General features: G+C 60.5%; 1 protein-coding gene across 1 annotated transcript; it reads right to left on the reverse strand.

Annotated features, from left to right (window-relative positions):
- Positions 1 to 1,209: 1,209 nt before the first annotated feature.
- NHERF1 (NHERF family PDZ scaffold protein 1) lies at positions 1,210 to 18,413 on the reverse strand. The gene is made up of 6 exons (XM_079904365.1): positions 17,751 to 18,413; positions 7,124 to 7,285; positions 5,926 to 6,079; positions 3,627 to 3,667; positions 2,384 to 2,473; positions 1,210 to 2,172 (listed from the first exon to the last, which is right to left on the reverse strand). The coding sequence occupies exons 1-6, from the start codon at positions 18,210 to 18,212 to the stop codon at positions 1,981 to 1,983; spliced, it is 1,101 nt and encodes a 366-aa protein (XP_079760491.1). The 5' UTR covers positions 18,213 to 18,413; the 3' UTR covers positions 1,210 to 1,980.
- Positions 18,414 to 18,774: the final 361 nt, after the last annotated feature.

Raw genomic sequence — 18,774 nt, forward strand, 5'->3', positions numbered from 1 at the left:
GACTCTCGAGGACACCTAGGACATTTTCAAGGGGGGGAAACGGTCCCAGGCAAGTTGCGGCACGCGCCCAAGGCCCCAGAGCTTCTGATGGCAGAGCCAGGACTGTGGCTGACGACTCCCAGCGCCCAGGCCTCTCGATCCTGGCCTCTCCCAGCAGACTACGAATCTGAAACATGCCTGAAGCGAACACACAAACTTTGCTTGCTGGGGCCCCCAGCCCCTCAGCGACAGTTCCCTCTGAGCCACGTGTTCCTTCCACCTGTCCCCAGCTTAATCAGAGTCAAAAGTCCTGAGGACTTCCCCACCCAGCAGGTGAGGTAGGGAGGGGCCCCTTCTCAGGCCTGCTAACCTGCGGGGGCCCTCCATCAGGGGTCAAAGGGCAGGCTGGGGGCCCGGCCAGGCTCAGCCTAACTGCTGCCTGTGGTGCTGTGATAAGGGTTTTGAAAGGTTTCTCTTAACGATGGTGGGATTCAAACCTTAACAGGTCAGATAGTGATGGCCAGATAGTGACCTGCCCTTCTCTCCACCCCAGGGGCTCCACGGGTCCCCTCCCTGGTCCACTGTCTCCCTACTTGTTTTCCTCAGTCCCAGGAACCTGGCTTTTCTGAGTGGTCTCCTGGTTGGGTAGAGAACAGCCCAGGGCCAGCTTCCCTTGCTTCTGAGCACCTGCCCAGGAACCTGGCCCTGGCAGGCCACCCTGGCAGATCTCCAGGATGTGGCCTCAGGGGCAGAGGTATAAGGGACCTGGGTGAGTCCTTGGAGAGTCCCCTCCATGCCACCTGCCACAGGCACGTCCCAGGGCTCGGTAGGCCAGGTTTGTTTTCCCCCAGTCCCTCCAGTCAGGTCCACGGCCAGATAAGATGAGAGTATCTGGGACCAGCTCAGGTCACTCCTGGGACTCCTGTACCTCGCTGGCTGTGGGTGGAAAGATGAAAGCCAAAAGCCTTCTCTTTCCAAGTCTGGCTCCATCGTGAATTCACAGTTTGAACGCTCCTGGAATCCGAGGTGCCTTCCCGGCGCCCTCCGAGCACGTGGGTTTAGCTCCCACTTTCCCTGATGAATGTCCCTCTAGGGCAGCCCTGGTGAGCCAAGCACATGGGGTGGTGGCGGGGGGGGGGGGGGACCTCGGCAGGGCCACCTAGCAGCTATAGGCTCAAGGCCCTCGGGATAAAGCCACCCCACCTCCCCTCCCTCCAGCTGTTCCCTACCCTCTCTGCCAGAGGCCACGCCGGGAACACCCATGGACAGAGCTCCAAAGGAAAACACAGAGGCCAAGGCGGTTTGGAGAAACCGGTTCCATTTCGATAGCATTTCCTTACAACTGTGCCTGGCTCAGGGCTGGGCAGCGGGTGGCGAAACCCTCCCCGTGTTGCCCAGGTCTGTGGGGGGTGGGAGCAGAAACAAAAAAGTTCTAGGCTAAGGCCGCTGCTATGTCCTGGGTGCAGCAACCTGTGAAATCACATTAATCAAGGAAACGGACGTCCCGCTAAAGTCTGTGGTACTGCACTCTTTAAAAAAAAAAAAAAAATCAAACAAAAGTAAGATGCCCAAGCCACGGCTTAGGATGACGGCCCCCTGTCCACTCTGAGATGTTGCTGTGACCTGAGTCCTCGATCAATCCTGGACCCAGTCATCACTTGGGGTCATGTGGGAAGGTGACCTCTCGCCCAGTCCCACGATCCTTGCTCGGTGGAGGTCCCAGTGATGTCCCAGGAGGGTGGCATCGGGACACCTGGTAGGCTGAAGCACCCAGTGGGGGACAGTCTGCTTTCTGATCGGGGCCAGGACGGAAAAACAGTCACCTTCCCTGAAGTAAGGGAAGAACACAGTTCTCTAGAAAAAAGTCAGATTTGCCAAGAGAGGAGATGCTGGTGCTGATTTGTAATGTCGATTTGGGGGTAAGTGGGGAAGAGGGAAAAGGAGCCGGGTCGGGGTGTGGGGCTGGCCCGGCCCTGCCAGCCTTCCTGGTGGCTGGGGCACTCAGAGGTTGCTGAAGAGTTCGTTTTTCTTGCTCCAGTCCATCTGCGGGGCCCGTTTGCTGCTGCGCTTCTGGTGGGCCCTCTCTTTGGCCACAGCCAGGGAGATGTTGAAGTCCAGGATGGGGTCGGAGGAGGAGGAGGTAGATGAGGGTGCCGTGCAGTCCTGCTTCTTGAGGCTGTCTTGGGAATTCAGCTGTAAAGAGGAGGGGGCGGCAGAGCACGGGAGTTAGTGCCTTGGAGAGGTGGCTCCCTTGGGGCGGTGCCCAGGGAAGCCAGGTCACAAGAACTGAACGTGGCTCAGCATGTGACCTCCACACAGGCTGGTGTGCCAGGATCAAATGTGGCCTGGCAATGGACTTCCTGTCACCCAGTGCCACCCCGCTCCGCCCAGCCGGCCGGCCTACCTCCTCACTGGTGTCACTGGAGGTGGATCTCGCCAGGGTTGGCCTGGGGCTCTCGGAGGCCGTCTCGGCCAGGGCTTCACGACTGTTCTCCTGGCACGGAGAGGAGGCGTGTGGGTGGGCAGGGCACGGGGTGGGCAGTCCCGGGCGAGGAAGGGCATTCCCAGGGAAGACAGGCGCCTCGGTCTGAGAAGTTCCACTTAAGCCCTCGCTATCCACCCCAGAGCCCCACCGCCTGAGCCTGCCAGGGCCCCTCGAGGATTTACATTTTCACATTCTTCCAAGGATCAGAGGGTAGCCCGGTTCCACCACCCAGGCAGGAGGAACCATCCATCGTGGGATTAGCCGAGTTACCCGCCCCAGTCCTCCCAATGCAGCCTTTGGGGCTGACTCGCCTTTTGGGACGGCGACCCGGGAGGGGCCTCCTGGAGTGTGGGGACACTGGGAGCACCTTTGCTTGGCGTGGGGAACGCCCATCATGCTCCCTGAGTCTCCTGCAGCCCATCTGACTGTTTACTTGGACTTGACCCCGGGATTCTTGAAGTCTTAACCCCAAAGCTGCCAAGAAGGGCTCTGAAGGAAGGAGGTGGATGAGTTCTAGACCCACAGGCAGAGTGACAGAGGCTCAGGTGGTCCAGGGCCAGCCCCTTGCTGTGTCTGTCCCCCAGCAGGAGCCCCCGGGGAAGGGAAGCCTTTGAGCAGACCCTGCAGAGAGCTCCCGTTCTGTGGTCCGACAGCGAGTCAGCCCATCCTAGAGCCAAGGCCTTGACCAGGGCTGTGGCTTGGTGCTCAGCTCCTGCCTGGGTTCCTCTGTGGCCCCAGCTGCCACCGGGCCCCGCCATCTCCCCCCAGCCTCCGCTGCCTCCTCTTCCCTCTGTCCGGGGAGGACAGGCTTTGTTCTTCCAGCCCAGACTGGAAGTAGCAGGGGCCGGGGAGCGCGCGGCCAGACACTGCAGCTCTGTTCTTGGGGGGAAGAATGGCCGCCTCTGTGCGGTGGGGAGCTAGAGGCGGAGCTTGGCACCCAGGATGGCGGGCTGCGGACGGGCCGGCCAGGCCCCTCTCCCTCCCCGCTGCCTTGGGCCCAGGCGGGGGCTGAGGGATACACGGGCAGTTACATAGCTTGGGGCCCAGGAGGGAGCAGCCTGGAAACCCGCAGTTTCCACCTGAGCCAGATGCTGTCCACCTCCCCCCTCCCCCTGCACACCAGGACTCAGCGCCAGAGAAGCAATTAGGGGTCTGCCTTTACCTTCCGGATCTCTCCATTGGTGAAGGGCTCAGGCAAGGGACCTAGGCGAAGGAGAGAAGAGCGGAGGTGAGGCAGGGGCTCTGGGGAATGCCGATGGAGTGGGGCATGGAAGGCAGTGAAGTTGCGGGCTTTGGGCAGATAAGCAGATCACGTTCCCCAAGGTCAGTGTTTAAAAGTCTCCTGACTGCCACCCACCGTGAGTACCTTTGACATTTTGACAACCCAGCACCCACATACGTTATGCGTGTGTGTGACCAAAGTTTAACGAAACAACTTGCCCTTACTACGTCGCAATACTTTTTGATATTTTCTATTCAGTTTCATTAAAGAAAAAAAAGATGCTGGCCTCTGCCTACTCGATTAATCCCAAGAATCACCGATGAGTAAGGAGCTGTTTGAAAAAAAGCGCCGTCCTAGAGGGGGCTGAAATTCCAGGCTGGCTGCCTACCAGCCACCCGGGGAGCTTGTTAGAAATACAAATTCCTGGGCTTTGGTATCAGTTTCTGTTTCAGTGGGTCTGCGACAGGCCTAGGAATCAGTATCTTTCAAATGCTTCCTAAGTGACAGCGGCATCACCAGAACTGGGACCACACCCTGGTTATGATTAGTACCTGCATCAGCTGAAAGAAAAGAAGCCCAACTCCTACTGGCCAGTGTGGGGATCGGGGTGGGGCGGGGGACCAGAGGGCTCAGGGCAGAGTCCTGGGTGTGCCCTCCCCCAGCCAATGGGAAACCTGGTGGTGGCAGAAGGGGTCAGAGGGAGAGACAGCGGGCCCTGGGGTCACCCTCCCTGGGCTCACTCAGGGTAGACACCCCACCTGGCTGCAAGGGGAGCTGTTCCGTCTCTGGGGACTGGTCAGCCTGGGTGGGTTTCTTCTGAACTCTTAGCTCAAGATCAGTGTGTGTCTTTCTCCTCCCCTGGACCGTGGCCCCGGCACAGGCAGGCATACCTGACGCTCACCCAGCCTTCCCACGGTGGCTGGGCAGGGGATTGCTGGGACACGGGGACACTCACTCCCATCCCCCTGCAAGCAGCCCCTCACCCATGAGCTGTAGGCTGTCTCACTGTGGTAGGGAGGCAGCCGCTGGGAGGGGGCATGCCTCTCCACGGGGAGAGTTACATCCAGCTGGGAGGAGGGTCACCTGGGGAGAGTACCCACCCCCAGGTCTCCCTGCGCAGGTCCTCTGGCCAGAGGCTGCAGGCACTGAGGTTCCCAGGGCGTTCCCACCCAGCCAGAGGGAGACAGAGGAGGGAGGAATGTCTGAGTGTTGATGACTTGGGGGTGGGGGGCAGAGAAGGATGCTGGGGGAGGCCGGGGGAGGTATTTGAGCAGCTGCGGGGAATCCAGATTTCAGCTGTGTCTCCCCACCACATGTTGCCAAGAACAAGGCTGGGGGCTTCTCTTGGCTTGTTTCCCCCTCAGTGAGAAAGGGGATTATCTGAGTGACCTGGTTTCCATGAACTTGGGAGCCAAGGGTAAAGGGGTACCCACCTCCCATGCCCAGGGTCTGCTAGCGACTTCTAACTCACCCATCCCCGCCTCCAGGAACCCCCAGGACCCACTGGGCCCCTCCAGCTGGGGATCTAAGTTTGTGGCAGGACCTTTGCGTGGACCCATCTGCTACAAATATGACCCTCAGGGAGGCCCCACCCATTGCAAAGTCCAAAGATTTACCACCCAGCCCCCCACCCCTCCAGGAGCCATCTTCCCAGGGAGAAAAGTCCAGACCAGGGAGCAGAGCACCACTCAACTCCTCCCTGTCCTGGTGCAGCAGCCCTGCCCCATTTGGCTTGGGCTAGGGCGGGGGAGGTGCCAGGCTTGGCAGGGTGACGCGGGGGATGGGAAGGGCAGGGGCCCAGGGACCCACTGCTCTCTAGAGCCAGCGAGCCTGGGTTTCCAAGACAACCTGAGAGAAGGGAAGGGGAGGTACTGGGCCCTGTCATTGGACTCTGATCTGACCAAGCTAAGGCTGGAAGCCTCTCGAGACTTAACCCTTTCCTCGCATCAGCACTGCCCTGAGAGACTGCTGGGGGGAGAGGGGTGGGGGCCCAGGCCTCCCTCCGCTGCTGCAGCTTTGGCCTGGGAATCGGCAGCTCGCTTCCATCTCGCCCTCCCTCGTGCCAGCTTCCCCCCCGTCATATGCCACCCTCAGAGACCCGATGTCAGCGCCGGCGTCCTCTCCCTGACCCTCTCTCCCAACCTACACCGTCTGCCTCCCGTCCCGTGGGACACAGTAGAGGCTAGAGCACCGGCCCGCACCCCTGACCTGGGGGCCTGGGCCGCCCTGCCCAGCTCACCATGCAGGTGCTCCTGAGACGGGATCACTTTGCATTTCTTGAAGAACTCATCGGTCTCCTTGTCCACCACCAGCAGCTTGGCCTCGTCCCCGCCAGCCTTGATGGCGGACACCACGTCCCCATGCTGCCTGCCCTCCACGCAGACCCCGTTCACCTGTGGGTGGGGGCAGGGGTTACTGGCACAGGTCTCAGTTCCGGGGTGGGCGGGGGCAGCTGGAGGCAGTACAAGGGGTCCTCTCTGTCCTCGGCCAGTTGGCAACTGGGGGACACTCAGCCCCCCCTTGCCTGTGGAGTCCTGAACCAGGCCAAGTGATCCTCCCACCTGATGGTCAGATGGGGAGGCAGGACACGTGGGAAAAGCCAAAGAAAATAGCCGGCCAAGACTGAACAAACACAGCTGTGACATGGGACGGGAAAGATCTGGGAGGCCTGGGTTGGGCCCCAGCTTTTCTAGGTACTTCCCTCCCTGGGCCTTGGTTTGCTCACATGTAAAATGAGAAGTCTTGGGAGAGCTGAGCTTCCAGCTCTAAGGTTCGAAGACTGAGATTCTGGGACCGGCCCCAAGACACTTGGTTCACGTTTCCTCTCCCAACGAGCATAGCACAAGGGTGTAAGAGTGTGCCTGAGAGCCCCACTTGGGAGAAGGATTTCATCCTCCTGCCCGCATCCTCGTGCCTGGCATGAAGGCCTCGGGCAGAGGGAAGCTCTGGCGATGGCCCCAGACGTCTAGCTGGATGGACGGGTGCATCGTGGACAGCTGAGTGTGTCTGCTCGGTGACGAAGAGCCCAGGGGAGATCCAGGCAGAAGAGAAGTCAGTCCATCTCTCCATCCGTCCACCACCCATCTTTCCTTCCTTCCTTTTTTTTAAAAAAATTTTTTTTTTTGCCACACCGCATGGCTTGTGGATCTCAGTTCCCCGACCGGGGATTGAACCCAGGCCCCAGGAGTGGAAGCGCACAGTCCTAACCACTGGACCGCCAGGGAAGTCCCCCATGTTTCCTTCCTTTTGTCCTTCCTTCCTTCCTTCCCACTCCCCCACCATCCTCCCCCGTCTCCCATCCATCCATCTGTCTGGTATCTCTGGGCTGCCCGAGCCTCACAGGCTAATAATGAAGGAGCAATGATGTGACGCCTGCCGCAGGGGAGGCCTCCTGCAGTCAGGAAGGAAGAGCCTGGGAGGAAAGCAAGAAGCGTTACCTCCACGATGCGGTCCTGGGCCCGGAGCCCCGAGGCCTCAGCGGGCGAGTCTGGGTCCACTGCCCGGATGAACTGGCCTGGCTTGGACTTGTCACTGTGCAGGTTGAAGCCGTAGCCGTTGGGGCCCTTCTTCATGGCGCAGAGCCGTGGCCGAAGCTCGTGCTGCGGGGAGAAAGGAGGGGCCACGGTCATCCCACAGCACCCCGGGTTCCGCCCTCCCTGCTCCGTGCCTGACCCCACCTCCCCACCGAGGAGAACTGGGGGAGGACGCAACATGCTGGCCTGGGACTCAGAAGACCCGAGACCCCGCACTGCAGCAACCCAGCCGGGTGACCCTGGGCAGGCCACCGTTCCCTCTTCTGGCAGATGCGGGGTGGGAGCAGGTTAGCTCAAGTCTCTCCCCTTCTGACATTCTAAGGGTAATCATGTTATTTTGATCACTACCTCGTCTCTCAGCGGGTAGCATCCCTGCCAGCCTGGCTGGGTACCTGGGACAGGGACTGGGGACCCCCAGCCCTTTTGTACTCAATATTGTCTGCAGTGGGGGAAGCAAGGGCAGCTGGTTACTCAAAGCTGGTCAGCATGTTTACAGTAAAGCGTCTCCTCGCCCACACGGACTCCTGTCTCGTCCCCACCAAGCAAAATGGCCCAGCCAGAAGGGAGCCGGGGGCCAGATGACCACAGACCGGAGGGAGGCACAGCCAGGGGTCCCGGACGGGACAGGCACATCCCACCGGCAGAACCAAGGCTGAGGGGAAAGGCAGCAACAGAACCCCAAAGACCGTGTGGGTCCCCAAGGAGCCTGAATGGGGAGGGGAGCGGTGGGGAGCAGGGCTGGGCTGAAGGGAGCCCCGTGTGGCTGTGGCCATGGCCTGGAGAGGGGGACCCACGGAAAAGGCACAGGAAGATTGCTCTTAAACACTCAGACCCTCCGCTGAAAACAGTTTTCACCAGCCTAAGCAGCTTAGCTTAGAAGCTGCAGCCCTGGGGTACGTTTACAAGACGGAGGGAATACAGTGTGAGGGGGCCAGAGGCCTGAGCCCATGACCAACTTGGGGTGCCTCTCCCCCTTCTCCAAGGCCTGCGAGCTCTGGGTTATCACCAGGCTGCCAGGTATCTCCCGCTGAGGAGCTATGTGACCTGGGGCAAGTAATTTCCTTCTCAGAGCCTAGGGTTCATTGTTTGTAGACCATTCTTAGTGCCAGGGTTGCTAGGAGGTCCAGGGGGTAATTAACATATGTGGGAACACCTGACCACGCTAAAATCTCTGTGCCCGGTTTGCCATCGTTGCTAGTATCAATACAAGCTGAGAAGTGAGATTCTGAGGGTGGGGTGGGGTGCCGGGTAGCTCTGAGACCTCACTCCCCAGCTGGGAGAGGAGAAGGCAAGGGAGGGGTGGGGAGGGAGAGGAGGGCTTACAGGCCTCCTGCCCCAACTCGCTGGCCCCAGGAGGCGGCCGCCGTCTGCAGTGAAGCCTCAGTCCCCACCCCTCTGCTCCGGGAGGGGTAGGGAGGTGGCCGGAGGAGGGTGACTCTGCTTTCCTTTAGATGCCTGGGTGGGCCTTTGTGTGTTTCAGGATGTTGGTAGGGGGTGTGGAGAGGCCAAGACAGGAAGGAGGGGTGAGGCGACGTTTAGGCCTGGGTTTACCCTAATCTGGGCTAGAGGCCCCGTGCGCTCTCACTTCACCCCAGACCACAGCTGAGACAGTTAAGTGAGCATAAAAAAGTGGGAGGCGCCCACGGAGGCACCCTCTTTTCTCCAGTTCTCCTCATCCCTTCTGGTCCTCACTGCAGGCCCACCCCCCACCCCCGCTGATGCCCCCCTCCCGCTGCTTCCCCTGGGGTGTGGGGGGGAGGCCCTCCCGCAGCCTGCAGCCCCCGCCCCCCACCGGGATCTAGTTCCGGGAGTGAGGCTCTTTTCCCCTCAAGCTAATCCCTCCGCGGAGCTGCCAGCCCAGCCCTCCCCCAGGCCCAGGGGAACAGGAACAGGTCCGACCAGTTGCTACCACGGGGCAGGCAGCTTTCTGCCCCAGCCGGGCAGTGCTCTGCAGTCACCCTGAGAAAGCGGGGAGGGTGAATCACGGGGAAGGGAGAGGGCAGCTCTGGTGTCTCTGCTCCCCCCGCCGCCCCTCACTCCAGAGAGCCTTCCCTCCATCCTCGAGATAGGGTTAGGGGTAGGGTGAGGGTTAAGCCTGACCCCTATCCTCGAGATGGGGAAACTGAGACAGGAAGCCCATTGCCTGATGTCAGAGCTTCACGGTGGAGAAGCCAGGACGCCACCCCGGGCTCTGACTTGGGACCTGTGCTCCCGCCACCATCCCTGGAAGGACCCAAGCCCAGGCTGGGAGGAGGCCCACTGGAGGTGGGGAGTTGCAAACACCGCTTGCAGCCTCTGCTGGGAGGGGCAAGGAGATGATGAAACCGCAGGCTTCCTTCCGAGGCTCAGGCTCGCGGCCTCTCGCGGGGCGACACGGGGTCGAGCAGGCCCGGCGGCTTCGGGTGTCCTCCTGGCTGGCGGGGCGGCACTGGCTGCCCCCGTGATGGGTCTCTGTGCCGCGGGCTTCCCTCCCTGATCCGCAGCACCTTTCACCCCGGGGACCCTTGCCTGGTGACTTGTCGTGTGCACCTCACTTCCTTCTGCTGGCGCCAAGCCATGAGGATCTCAGGGCAGATTCACCTGCAGAGCCCAGGCCCCCGCTGCTCCCTTCCCCCTGCACTGGGACCTGTTCCGTTGCTTTCTGGGGTGGCTGGGGCGGGGGACAAGGAAACCCCAGGCGTTTTCCGAAGCGCTCAGACAGGTATAGAGCCCCACCCAGCTCCCATCTTCCCCAGTCCCCAGAGGCTCCCTCCCTTCCCATGGGGCTGGGGGGGGGGCTTCCCATTCTTCCCGAGTTGCTCTCCACCCTTCCCCCAGCTGCCCCCAGGAGGCGTCATTGCCAGCTGCTGAGTCAGCCCATCAAAGGCGCCCGTCCCAGCCTGGCGGAGGCTGCTGCTGTCAGGAGTCCTGGGGGTGTGTGGTCAGCACCGAGAAGAGAAGATGGGGACGGGAGGTGTCAGGTGCTGGCCGGAGCTTGGCCACCATTGCTCTGGGCCCACACCCCAGAGCTGGGGCAAGGGGAAGAAATGGAACATCTGGGACATCCTGGGGGTGGCATGCGGCTCCCAGGAGCTCAGGAGGGGACCTGTGCCATGGTGGCAGCTCCGGAGGGGAACATGGCCCCAGCGTGTTCAGAGATTCAGGGGGGTCTTCCAGTGTGGATGACAGCTCGGAAGGAAAGATCAGGATCTGCTCAGTGGGGAGACTGGCAGAGAAGTGAGAGGAAAGACCAGGAGGCGGTGGTGGCCGACGGGCTGTGCAAATGGGCCGGGGCGGCTGGGGGCTGGATGAGTCTCTCACTTCCAGACAATGCCAGACCTGCCTTCCAGAACAGACCCTGTCAGGAGAGCTGCCTCTAGACTCTTCCCATGGGGGCTTCTCCCACCCTGCGGGTCTCGGGCTGCCTCGAGCCTTGCACAGGCCTGCCCCGGCTGCTGGCTCCATTCCGTCCTCTTCACCCAGGGAGCCCAGTCACCTCCACCCACTCAGCCCAGGGAGCGGATGTTGGGCACGGAATTCAATAGGCACCACCAGCAGCCACCTGGAAAGCTGGGGAAAGTCGATACCCTAATCCTGGTGACCGTCTCTGGGGAGCAGGCCCAGGGCCGCTCCCTGCTCCTCCTTGGGGAGGGCGGCTGGGGGCCAACGCCCCACTGGGCCCAGCCCCGCCCTGGCCGGTGCCATGGTGATGGGCCCTATAGAAAACAAGCCAGGCTGCTTCTCCCAGGCCAGCCAGCTCCGGGCCCCAGAAGGGGCGGCTGGAGGAGCAGCAAGACCACCAGGGTGGCTAGGGGAACAACAGAGGTGACTCGTCACCTCCCAAGGCTGCCCTTCCCCCCAGCCCGGCCAGCCGAGGGCTCTTCTTTATGCAAATAAGATAAGAATGATACCCTGCCCCCACGCTGGGGAATCAGCCCCAACAAGGGAGGGGGGGGTGGAGAGATGGAGCCCTGGCTGTTCTGGTGGGGGAGGGGTGGGGTATACTGGGTGTAAGGAGCCCGGGCTGCAGCTCAGGCCGCTCCGCGGGGCTCTTGGAGACACAGGCCTGGGTCTGGTGCCAACTCTTCAAGGAAACCAGGATGGAGCGAGCTGCCTCTGCCTGGGGGTGACGTGTGACTGGGCAGTACGGGGGCACTGTCCTTAGGCCAGGCTGGGAAGTGACCAGGAGCTCAGACTGCTGGCCAGTGTCCAGGCTCTAGGCTGAAGGCATCCTCTCCTCACCCAAAGGGAGGTGACCAAGGGCTCGGCTGTCACTGACCCATGATCTCTGGCCCTGATGTGGCTTCATTTATTTCTCCCTAGAAGACACCCCAGCCCAAGGTCTGTGCACACTGAGGAATTCTGGCCGCCTCCCTCTGCAAAAAAGGAGCGACTCTAGGCCTTGATCTCGTGCTTTGCCGTTTCTCAGCGGGAAGGCCCTTCTCCGGAGACCCGCAGGGTGGGATCCAGATGATAAAGTGGGGCTGCTTCTCTGACACCCCCACGCAGGGACCCTGAGCCAGGTTCTCCCTCTGGCTCTTTTCTCCCGGTGCTGGCCAGAGACCCACCCGATGGGGAGTTTGGCTCAGTTCTCCCCAGGCCTGGGCAAGCCTGGGATAGAGCAGGCTGGTACCTGGGCTGCGGCCTGGCTGGACACCACCCAGGCTGGCAGGCTCTCTACCATCATCCCTCCTCACCCTCCTTCCAGAAGTTGCTGGATTTAACTCCTGTGGGCTGTCCCGAGAGGCTCTGTGAGGACCTTCTCGGAGCTTGTGAAATCGGGGCTCTACGTTTAGTGAGCACTTACTAAGTGCCAAGCACCCCACCAACGGCTTTATAAGTGTATGTTCTTGTCAGGACCCAACTGTAACCCTTTGGGAGGAGGGTATTATTGCCCTCACTTCACAGACGAGGAAACTCAGGTTCAAACAGGTGGCATAAACCGCTCAGGTACACACAGCTGATGGGAGGAGAGGGTCGGCTTTGAGCTCAGCTCTAGAGCAGCAGTGCCCAGAGAAACAGAACGCCAGTCACGTAGGTAACTTAAACGTTTCTAGTAGCCAAATTAAAACGTAAAAAGAAACAAGAGAAATCAATTTTAATATCTTACTTAACACAACATATCTAAAATATTATCATTCTAACACGTAATCTAGTTAAAAGTTATTAATGGCATACTGTACATCCTTTTTCCTGTACTAAGTTTTCCAAATCTGGTGTGCATTTTATTTTTCACTTACGGCACATCTCAATTTCAACCAGCACATTTCAAGCGCTAAGAGCCACACGTGGCCAGTGGCTGCCCAAAAGGCCCGTACAGACCCTAGAGGTCTCACTCTCAACTCTTAGGCTGTCCCCTACGTCCCCATGGCCTTTGCTGTTTCAACTGGGCATCACGACCTTATAAACAAGCACAGGGAGAGGCCGGAGCCTTTGTCCCTGGAAAGTCAGAGCTCCGGCCTCAGTCCCCCAGCCTTGGGCGGCACTAGAACCCAGGCCTCGGGGCATCCGTACCACTTGTCCTTTTCAGGGAGCAGGAAGCCAAACAGGGTCTGGGGTCGGGGGACGTGGTGAACTGTCCTACCCTGAGGGGTGGGGGAGGAAGGCCAAGGCCGACAGCCAAGGTCAGCCTCTCAGGGGTAGTCCTTTGTGCTACAGGAAGCTCCAGAGCCAGCAAGGACAGTTCTCAGGCCCTGGGGATGAGGGTAGAGACTTGGTCACCAGACTCCCGGCTGGGCCCATAGTGTGAGAAGGGATGGGGCCTGGAGCCTGCCCCTTCTGGGCTGAGGCCTTCCATCGGGGCTGACACTTTTCCTGATGGTGTCCCCTGGGGACAGAAGCACCTGGGAGCCCTGGATCCTTGCAGGGAGCTGGTTCCAGCAGCCTGAATTTACGCTGCTGTGATGGCCCTGGTATGGCCCAGAATGTGACGGGCAGAGACACCCAGCTGGAGGGTCAGGCCCTTAAGCACAACCCAAGCCGGATGGACGTGCAGACACTGGAGTCAGAGTGAGCGGAGTTCTCAGACACAGCCCTGCTACAGGGTAAGGGCTCCCTACTGAGAACCGTGGGGCCACCGCCCGCACTGATGGAGCCTCAGTCTCCGCATATGGACAAGGGGGCTAGTAGCTACCCCGTAGGGTGGTCGTGTGGATTAACTGAGATAAGGCGTGTTAGTACACAGCACATCGCCAGACACACATAATAACTACCATTTACTTATTATTTATCAACTTACAAAATGGAGAAAATAATACCTGATTTGCAGGGTTGTGGTGAGGGAAGAAAAAGAAAAAAATCAGTGAAGTGTGTATCACTCTCTCTAGGGCCGGGCAACTAGTAGGCTTAGAGTAGCTCCCATTATTGGGGTCTAGAGCTCTGGTTTCTCTCTGTAAGAGGCTCACAGCACCCTCAAGACCTTGGCCAGGCCCCGTCTTCCCCTAATTCCTAAGCGCTCCCTGACTTCCTCAGGGATCCATGGGATGGGAAGCCTGGGGAGGAAGAGAAGGGCCCCCCCATGGAGACAGGACGGGGTTCCTTGAGAAAAAAGCCCCATTCTCTTTCCAAGAGAATCATCTCCAGGACTGAACAGGAACCAGAAGGTCAGAACCAGGGGCTATCCCAGGGGAGAAAGAAATCCCAAGTATGTGACTTAAGAGGAGGAACGAGCACACAAGCCGTCACACCCTGTCCATTTCCAATCCAAACATCCTGCAGCTCAAGCCCTGCTCTGCCCTCGCAGACTCCAGCTCGGTCCATGTGAAACGGGAACATGGGAAAGAGGTCGGAGGCTGCCAGCTAATGGTGCCCACCCCCGACTTTGCCACCTGGGGTACCTCTGGGATCAAGGTCAGGCGTGGCGGGAACCCACCCCACGCTGGGCACTTAACACACACCTTCCGCATCATCTCATCAAATCTCTCCCACAACCCTACAGGGTGGGGTCGGGGTCCCCATTTCACAGAGGGAGAAGCTGAGGCTCGTGGGGAACGCTGAACAATCAGGGTCCCAGAGCCAGAGGGCAGCAGGGCTGGGATTCACAGACTTTTGGCTCTCTGGTTTGAAAACGGAAGCTGCTAGTAGGCAAGAAAAAGGAGCGAGTAAAGCTCTATCTGGAATTCCAATCTCCGGGTGTGCTCTCAAGGCTCGAACAGGCCCAGGTGGGTTGGGCCGAGATGAATTAGGACAAAGTCCCCCATGGCTGTTTCGCATTCATCCATTCACGCAAAAATGATTTATTGAGCCCCTCCCTGCTCGGTGCCGGGGACAGTGATGGGGATATGAACATAAATCAGCCACAGCTGTTGCCCTTGGGACCCAGCACGGGCTGGTGGAGCAGATATGAACAGATGATTGAGATATTGCGTGTTCCGTGTGAGAAAAGGTGGAAGGACAGGGGGCAGAAGGAGGTGAGGGAAGAGCTCACGATGCCTGCGGGGTCGAGGAAAGGTTTCCTGGGAGGTGAGTGGTCTTGGGGAGCGTGCTTGGTGCGGAAGAGGACTGAGGGTTCCCACGTGCAGATATCAGGGGCGAAGGCTCAAAGCACATGGCATGCTGGGAGGGAATTCGGACCCTCGGTGTGGTTTGGTGGGCTGGTGGGGACAAGAGGGGCGGTGGCGAGAGAAGGCTGCCGGATTGTGAAGGGCTGATTCTTCAATGACAGCGACCCCAGATGGAGCGCTTTCGGATGCCAGGCTTGGCCACGGCAGCACGTGCCCTACGGGAGAGGCAGATCCAGGGCTAGCTGCCCCCTGGGTGGGCGTGTAATCATCACTGTGACATATGTATTAATTCAGATCTCAGCAACCAACGTTCACTGAGCATTTACTTAGTGGAGGCTCTGAGCTACTGGCTCGACAGGCATTCTCATGTAACCCCCGCCAACGCCACGAGGCCCCTGCTGTCACCCCCAATTTACACAAGAGGAAATGGAAGCTTAGAGAAACTTGGCTCGCTCGCGGTGGCCCAGGGAGTGCAGCTGAGCTGGCTCAGGCCTGCCCAGCCCCCGCTGTGGGCCCCGTGCCGGCTGCCCAGCTCAAGGATTTAGGCCTCATCCTGTGACTGCGGGGGGCCGTGAGCAGGGGTGCTGTTGCTCCTCCCTCCCCGTGGGTGGAGGTGTGCCGAGCTGGAAGCACCCCGCCACCTCCTCCGAGATCAGGACTACGGGCACCCCTCGCCCTCTGCCCTGCATCGTTCTCGACCCAGGCCGCTCTTCCCAGTGAGATGTCACCCGCCGCCCGCTCTGCATGACACTTTCCCACCAACACCTTTTTCACTTCTGAGAACTAACGATGATGTCATTAACAGCCCCCACTTTGTAAACGAATTCAGACTCAAACTAATCAGTTAACATTCAAACGCTGGGTATATCCCTTACATAGACATCCCTTGTCTCTTCAGGGAACGATGAACTCTTATGATGTCTATTAACTTCTTTTTTCTTTTCTTTTTTTGCAACGACAGGGCGGGTCATCTGCAGGCCCACCGTACCAGATTTCATGGGAACCTCCCACCAGAAGGACTGAATGCTGCTCAGCGGCCATGCAGAGGCTAAGAGACACCCCGCTCACAGCTGGGATTCAAATGCCTGGGCGTACAGATGCTCAGTCCAGCACACTAGGGGCTCAAGGACCTTCCATTAGCTGTAAAATTCTAGAGAAGGCAGGTGTCACTGGAATCCAACGCCCTCATTTTATTGATGGGAGAACCAAGGCTCAGAGAAGTTCTGATTTGCTCGTTGACCTGAAACCCCAAGAGGCCTGGTGATGGTGTCCCCGGGACTGGCTGGAGGGTTCTGTTCCCTTCCACGGGCCCAACAGAGCATACACACAAATGCAGGTGTCACGCCACTACCTGGGGCAACCCCATCCTGCGCTCACCCAGAGAGCAGAAGCCAACCTCTGCTGCTCCTCAGGTGGCCTGGTGGGGAGCACATGAGCTAGGTCAAGCCTCCGTCCTGGCCTCTGCGCCCCCCAGCTCCCCGCAGGCCCTCCTGCACCCAGCAGCAAAACCGAAAGGGCACCAGGAGGAGCTAAACATGACTGCAACCTAGGGGGGCGGGTCGGGGAGGCCGGTTACTTGTGCCAGTGCCGAAGTCCAAAAAAAACAAAAACAGAACAGGAATGGTCAATCGATGCCCTCGGCACAAAGTTCAAACTGGATTTCTGCCTGGGACCAGAGGTCATGGGTTCCAACTCCCCAGTGTCAAACCCCTGCCAGGGGTGCTCCGACCCCACCCCCACCCTTGCCAATGCCAGCTTGTTAGCGGCAGGAAGCAGGAGCCTGGTGGCCCTGGCGTTCTCGGCACCCAGCTCTGGCTGGACAGGGCTCCTGGTGACTTCACCTCCACCAACCCAACCGGCCCTCTCCGGCTCCACCTGCTACCCTTAAAGGCTGAACTGTGCCCTTTCTCTGTCAAGGGAGGCTCCTACTGGCACCACGGACACCCCTGCCAGCAGGTGGAGAGCTGGTGAAGCCAAACGGGCCCAGGGGATGCCCTGGTCCTGCTCCCCACAACCCCATCCTGAGGCCCCCCCCTTCACTCTCCGGGGAACGGCAGGCTCAGTACAACTTCCCTTTTGCCTCCGCCCCTCCTACGGCCGATCCAAACTGGGGTCATGAGAGGAAACACCAAACGTGGTTAGAAAGCAACCAGTCTGCTTGCTGTCCAGGGACTGGAGTGAGACAGCTGATGCCCGGGCAAGACCACCTGCTGTCCGCTGTCCAGCCCAGGAACGCTGGACCACTCCCGCCGCCGTTTCTCCTCCTCCAAGGTCTTCCCTCCCGCTCCCAGATACTAGCCAGCGCTTACTCCTCACATTCCTGAGAATCATAAATCCCCCTGGGTGGCAGAGCTGCCACCATCCCCCAGACCAGACGCCTCTGCGCCTCCTCCCTGAGCCCCACCCCCATACATCGCCTTGGGACGGTGGAGCTTCTTTCTTAGAAGTCACACCGGACTTCAGGAGGATGAAGTCCAGCCAGCCGGAAGTTCATGATACACACGCCAGCCAGCGGGCTGTGGGGAAGGGGGGAAGTGCCTGAGAACCCAGCGTGTGACCCCCTCCCCTCCCCTCCCAGCGCTGCAGCTCCACACAGAAAGAGCGTAGTTATTCCTCTAGCTTTTTGAAGTCGGGGCCGCTCTAGCCTCACCCCAGCTCCATTTACCACCCCCAGGGGCCGTGGAGAAAGCTGGTCACTTCACCAGGAGGGGCGGGATTGGGAGTCCCAAGGGACCGGAGCAGACACCACCGACAGAGTCGAGGAAAAGGGGACTGGGCTCCCTGGAGCCGCTCGCCCTCACCCTCACTCCCAAAGGCGCTCAGGGTCCCAGCCCAGTCTGGGGAGAGGGAGTAGGGGTCGCGGGACGCAGCCTCAAGGCTGTAACTGCCAGTTCGCCCGGTTGGCGGGCGGAAGCAGTCTCCCCCGTGAGGATCCAGTTTCAGAAAGACAAGGCGGCAGCAGGGCTGGGCGTCCGGGGCGCCTGGGTCTCTGGACTACTCTCCCTCCCACCCGGTTCCAGCCTCGCCGTCCGGCCCGGGCCCGCACTTACCCGCTCCTGATGGCTCTTCTCGGCCTCGTGCGGCTCCGGCGCGGCGGCGGGCGGCTCATTTTCGCCGCCAGCCCCCTGCTCCTCGGCGGCGGCCGGCGGCTCGGCCTGCCCGGATCCTTCCTGGGGGCGCAGCATCTCCTCCCGGACCTGGACGCCCAACTTCTGCAGCCGCTCGTCGGTCTCGGGGTCGACCACCAGCAGGCGCACGGAGTTGAGTGCGGCACGGATGCGGCTCACCACCTGCTGGTGGGTCTCTTTCTCCACGTTCTCGCCATTCACCTCCACTAGCCGGTCTCCGGCCAGCAGTCCCGACTTCTCGGCCGGCGAGCCGGGCTCCACCAGCCGGATGAACTGGCCTACCTTGCCCTTTTCCCCGTGCAGGTGGAAGCCGTAGCCGTTCGGACCCTTCTCCAGGCAGCAGAGCCGGGGTAGAGGCGCCCCGGCCGCCGCGTCCGTGCTCATCTCGCCCTGCAACGGCTCAGCGGCGTCCGGTCGGGGTCCGGAGACGGGACGGTCCACCCCTTCTTCTCACCCTGCGGGCCGGGAGACGAGAGCGAGGGCGGCAGGGAAAGCCCGCGCCGCCGAACTGGCAGAGCGAGCAGGTGTCCCGGGAGCGGCGGAGGCGAACTGCGAGGAGCCGAAGCCGAAGCTCACGGACCAATCCCCGCCGTGCGCGGAGTCTGAGCGTTCCAGAGCCCGCCCAGGCTGCTTATTCCGGGGGGCGGGGCCGCGTGGAGGGTGTGGACCACCGAGGGCCAATCAGACACCACGGAGAGGGGGCGCTCTGGCAGGGTGAACGACACCGGCCAATGGGAGCGCGCAGGGGTGAGTTTCTGCTCTCAGCGCGGCGCCCCGCGGCGGGAGAAGAAAGAGGGCTCAGGAAGTGGAAGTGTCTGTTACCAAGTGGCTGGTTGAGGCCCGGGGGTGGGGGGGAGAGGGGAGGGGGAGGAGGAGGGGGAGGGCCGGGCGGGGGCGAGTTCCTGGTACTGGGCAGAGCGGCCCGCAGGATCTTTTCTGATTTCCC

This window comes from Stenella coeruleoalba, assembly GCF_951394435.1.
Source record: "Stenella coeruleoalba genome assembly, chromosome: 19".
NCBI classification, from domain to species: Eukaryota; Metazoa; Chordata; class Mammalia; order Artiodactyla; family Delphinidae; genus Stenella; species Stenella coeruleoalba.

Bases quoted from the DNA above. Each gene is read 5' to 3' on its own strand.
- NHERF1 (XM_079904365.1), bottom strand. From the start codon at position 18,212: ATGAGCACGGACGCGGCGGCCGGGGCGCCTCTACCCCGGCTCTGCTGC. The intron at 7,286-17,750 runs GTAAGTGCGGGC...TTCTCCCCGCAG, and splicing joins AGAAGAGCCATCAGGAGCGG to CACGAGCTTCGGCCACGGCT. The intron at 3,668-5,925 runs GTGAGCTGGGCA...TCCTTCGCCTAG, and splicing joins GTCTCAGGAGCACCTGCATG to GTCCCTTGCCTGAGCCCTTC.